The sequence below is a fragment of the Macadamia integrifolia genome, chromosome 12 (assembly GCF_013358625.1).
Source record: "Macadamia integrifolia cultivar HAES 741 chromosome 12, SCU_Mint_v3, whole genome shotgun sequence".
Lineage (NCBI taxonomy): Eukaryota > Viridiplantae > Streptophyta > Magnoliopsida > Proteales > Proteaceae > Macadamia > Macadamia integrifolia.
In genome coordinates this window covers 431,052-436,277 of record NC_056568.1, presented here as the reverse complement: position 1 = coordinate 436,277, position 5,226 = coordinate 431,052, and the positions used below count along the sequence as shown (strand labels likewise).

Below are 5,226 nucleotides of genomic sequence, written 5' to 3'. Positions count from 1 at the left end.
ACCTTTTCCATTGTCTTCTGTATATGAGCTTCGATCTTTCTCCAACTTTAACTTTACAAATTCAGAACTAGCTGGTCAGGCCTTGGCTTCCATGGCTGGCCAGCCCAGATGCCCGACAACACCCAGCGAAGATCTGATGAACCCAGTCAAAAATGGAGAACGAAGCAGCAAGAGAACTAAAAAAAAAATGACGAACTGAATTAAGAAGAAACAGCATCAAGGAGTAGACAGTAGAAGTTTGGAGTGCTCATATCATGTATTATATGTTACGTGGGAATTCCCATCACACAGTTAATCACATTTTCCTTAATAATTACCAAATACAAATTAGAAATTGATACTGTAGTGTAGATCATAGATAATAAGAGAGAGAGAGAGAGAGAGAGAGAGAGAGAGAGAGAGAGGGAAATCATTTGGTGTGACAGTGATCACCTCCACGAACTTTCTTGATCTTACGGCCAAGATCGGCTAGAAGGGCTGGCGGGAAGAGAGATTCAATCTCTTGAGAGAGATCCAACGGGAAGAGTTGGCGGCGGGTAGTGAAAGAAGAAGAAGAAGCTTTTCTTTTGGGGTTGGAGTTGGGTTTCCTAGGTGCAGGTGGACATTGTTTGATATTCACTGCTGGGATTCTGTGATCCAAAGTCGTTGGTGTTCTGAACCCATCATCGTCTTCCTCCACTACTTCCAGTTCTCCTCCAACCGTTCTTGTTCTTGCTTCTTCTTCACCTGATCGCATCTTAATGTCGTTGACTTCTTCTTCAATATCCTGATCATCAGAAACAGAAGAAGAAACATTACCACTTTCGCATTCTTTCTTCTTTTCTTCTTGTGCTGCTTCTTCATCTACTTGTGGATGATGATCATAATCTTGTTGTGGTGAAGTAGAGGCAATTAGGCAGCGACCGCCATCTGATGAGAATTCCAACGACGACGTTGATGTTAAGAAAAAGTTGAATTGATCAATCATTTTCGTCGGATCTTTCTGATGATCAACTTGAAACAGCTCTGATGATGAATTCGACACGCCCGGCCGGCCACTCAGGGGTGGATCGATCGGTCGAACAAATAAGCCTGAAAGCGATAAGAGATCAGAAGAAGTGAGGAGAAGAGGGTGGATCGATCATCAAATTCACTAACTTCTCCATTTCTTTATTAATTTCTTCCTCTGACCTTCTTTTGGGTACGTGTGTCTTTTATCTTTATCAGCGAGCAACGTCGTCTCAACAAATTAAAGAGAGAGAAACGGTTTCAACCGAGTGTGTGCTTTTGGCGGAGGCTTTCAAACCTCTTCGGCGAAGGATCCAATGCACATAACCAAACATCCCCTCTCTCTCTCTCTCTCTCTCTCTCTCTCTCTCTCTCTCTCGAATTGTTAATCTGTTTAATTAGTTTTCTAAATCTCTGAAGGTTATATGAGAGGAGAGGGCCATAAATTCTTAGTATAAAATCTCATATTCAGATTTTGCTTTTATTTTCTGATGATCTCAACGAACTTTGATGCATCAATGCACGTGGCTTGCTTGGACCATTTCTGCTCTAAGAATCTCATCACGATTTCTTTTTTATTACTCTCTATACTAATTATCCATTATTCAGTTTCTCGGATTCTTGTTTGTTTCGCAAGAAAGAATATATTTTTTTAGTCGGTCACACTATATATATTATTAACATGAAAAACTTTATCCTTATTTGTTTTTCCCTAAATTTTGATTTAATAGATATTAGATGGAGAGCTAGCTTCAGTAATCATTTTTTTTTTGGGTAGAAAGCTTCAGCTATCATATGATAATATAAAGATAATTTTCTAACAATTAGAGACAAGGAATTTTATATAGCTGTACAAGAAACAGATCTACGCTGCCTTTATGTCTATGCTTGATCCAATGTTACTTAGTCTTGGGCTGTCGCCTATCAAAGAGGCTACACTCCCCCAAACCATGGGTGGGAAGAGGGATCACCTGCACGTACAGTCAAGTGATGACACTTGTACTTTTCAGTGCCATTTATCATGTGAAGAATGCATTTATGTATCATAATCCGATCATACATGCAATCACCCGTGGTGATGAATGACATGCTTAGCCTCGGCCTTATTTCAAGTATGACCTTGGATAGAGCCTATTGTAGGGTTAGGATTCATGTTCCCGATCTCATTTAGCTCAGATTTTCCTGTCTTGTGGGCTAGGCCTCATTTCTCTTATTCTCACGAGTTTACTCTCAGTAGTTGATCCCATTAAGTTGGGATAAGGCTAAGTTTGTTATTGCATCTGATCATTCATGCAGACACACATTCAATTAATAAGATTAGTGCTAGCATTCCCCTTTTGCTGATCTGGGGTCTCATATAATCCCATTAGTTCTTCGACGAGTTCTTGAATTACATGTAAAATATATCCATAGTTGTTCAACTATGATCCCATGTTAGTTGAATTTGTTCAAGTCCTTGGTGCTTTCATATATTTGATTAGCTCTTTCCACCAAATGCCTATTTGTATTGGATCTCTAATCCCATGGTTTTGGGCCTTGGATTTTAATCCTGAACTAGAAGGGAAGTAAGCCCATTAAGATCATGATTATCTGAGAGAGTTGAGCTAGCATGTGAAGTAAGGAGCTAGCTCAGGATTCCCACCATATTCGAAGAGGTGGAATAAGTTCGTAAGTTACTGCTATCATCTTTGGAAGGGAATCCAGCCTTCTATTTCTCTTTCTCTTTTTTCCCCCTTCCTTCCAATAATGAGTAGTAATAGTAATACTAAAGAAAATGTCATGACTCGGTGACTCATGAGATGAGAAAATGAGGAGAAAACAAAAATTCAGTTAGTACAACCAATAAACTAAAAAAGAGGTCAGAAGAGGGGTGTGGGGGCACTTGTTTGTGGATTTTGGAGAGTGCTTGGTTTTCATCATCAAATGGCATATGGGAAGCATAGGAAACTGTTATATCTACTTTAATCATTTTATTAAGCAAAATTGTCTAGATTAGTTTTCTTTTTTGGGATTAAATACATGTTTTTTAAAGGAGTGCCCTTTGCCTTACATGCCTTCAACACACTCCCATGGGGCATCATTGCATCCCATGCTCATCCCTCATGATTTTCCCCATCTCTCTCTCTCTCTCTCTCTCTCTCTCTCTCTCTCTCTCTCTCTTCTATCTCTCTCTGTTCCATTTCCAATCAATCCCTAACCAAGTTCCAACTCCAAATTCGTCCACCTGGCTACACTTTCTAACTCACCTAAAAAAAAAAAAAAAAAAAATGTTGGCTTGGGATGTACTCTTGTTCTTCAACTTTCCTTGGAATACATACAAAGGCATGTTCTCCGATATGGAGGTGTGTTTTAGTCACTTACTGGGCATATGCAATCATAAATTTTGTTAGGACATCTTTTAGAGGTTGTTATGGAGTCTTGGCGTTTTCATGGGAGTGAATGAAGGGAATAGTCCTTTAGGCCATCAAAAAGCTTTGACACTTTCTAAACTGTACCTGCCTATCAAATCTAAATGTATTACAACCTGATGGTCAATTAATCAGACTCACTAGAAATGGATTAGGTTGATCAAAGTACTCCGGTAGTCTGGTTAGTGTTGTATTTTTGTAAATTTTCATTTAGGGTTTCGTTATATAAATATATATTTATATATATATATATATGTAATAATGAGGTTTTTTTTCTCTATACGCATTCTGAGAGAGGTGTAAGGATGAACATTGTAACCCTATTTTTCTTAGATAGTAAAGTAGGATCTCATCTCACCAAGAATGTAGGCAGGCAAGCTAACCGAACCTCATAAATCTACGTGTATAGCTTGCTTGTTCTTGTTTTTTTCATTACTTTCCACATCATTTTAGGGTTGCGTTTTTACATCTCTTACCTGTTAGGTGGTATTGCTACACTCATTAATGAATGGTAGTTGAATAGATATCCTATCGATCTTTAACACTTACTACTTCTAAGAGACACATTTGAGTTTTAAAACTTAAATACTAATTAAAACCTATTCTAACTACCAGCCGTACAAGCTTTGACATTCCTCATTGAAATTAATTAGAGATGACCATGCCTGCTGCCTAATCCAGAGATTAACGCAATGACCGAGGAAGGTCATAAACTGACCTAATTATTGTATTACCTCCCTGGACTTGTTTTGAAAGTGGGATACGTTTTGTTTTTCCATGGTCCCATTTGATACGGTCCAGGAAGAAGGAGACGCAAAATGGTCAGCTAAGCAAATTAAGATTGGATGGGTTAGTTGAACTGTTGAAAGCATGATGATATGTTGTGTTTTCTAAACATATTAATGTTTAATTAATTCCTAATGGAACTGAAGCTTTTTAATTAAGAAGTGTTGGTATCAATCTGTATATGCTATACATGCATGCATGCAAACAACTAATTAATTTAATCTCTAATTATATGTCAGTGACCTTCTTATCTTCTTGTGGATTATCCTGGAAGGAAACTAAGAAGGATTAAGGCCAAAAGAATAACAACACAGAGTGGTTGGAGTAGAAATGGCTTGTTTGTTAAAAACTTAATTAGAGCCTCCTTTTTCAGTATCCTTTCCTTATACTTATATTATTTGAAACAAGATATTAGAACCATTGTTAGTTAAAATGGGAACGGCAAAAAAACAGAGACGTACAGTACGTGTTTTAAACAGATAAAAACGATGAACGGTCAAAAAAAGGGTCAAATAAACAGGAAACGTCAAACGGACGGAAACGAACGGTACGAGTATTAAACGTGTAGTTTTCAAAAAAACGAAACCAAAAAAATAGCAATATATCATCATGTAATTTGAGAGATTATTGCCTATATACTTGTATCTAATGTTCTAAATTACATCAACATCAAACATTCATGCATATATCATCTAAAATATAGTATCCAATGTAAATTTCAAATTAAAACTTAATACACCATATTAAAAAAGACATGTCCAAAATATATTAAAAAAAAAAAAAAAAAAAAACCATCCATCCATATCATCCAAGATGTCTAAAAAACTCAGTATCATTATAACAGGTCCAAAGATCAATGATGATAAATAAATAAATAAATAATAAAAATAAAATCAATGAGGAGACATTAAACTATATGAAGTAGATCCTACATTAGCTCCAGTGTCAGATGGTTCAGGTTCCTCGTACGTCTGCTCAAGCCTCTCCATTTCAAGCTCAAAGTCTACTATAGGTAAGTCACCAAGATTGTCTAAATCAATAGGCC

At 37.0% G+C, this 5,226-nt stretch overlaps 1 protein-coding gene across 1 annotated transcript; it reads right to left on the bottom strand.

Moving 5' to 3' along the window:
* On the bottom strand, positions 1-1,342 carry LOC122056940 (cyclin-dependent protein kinase inhibitor SMR10-like). Its single transcript, XM_042618905.1, has 2 exons — positions 1,171-1,342; positions 1-1,071 (listed from the first exon to the last, which is right to left on the bottom strand). Exon 2 carries the CDS (start codon positions 965-967, stop codon positions 410-412), a length of 558 nt encoding a protein of 185 aa, XP_042474839.1. The 5' UTR covers positions 968-1,071; positions 1,171-1,342; the 3' UTR covers positions 1-409.
* Between the last annotated feature and the right edge of the window lie 3,884 nt (positions 1,343-5,226).

What these genes read in the sequence shown, in the direction of transcription:
- LOC122056940 (XM_042618905.1), bottom strand. Translation starts at nt 967, where the DNA reads ATGATTGATCAATTCAACTTTTTCTTAACATCAACGTCGTCGTTGGAA.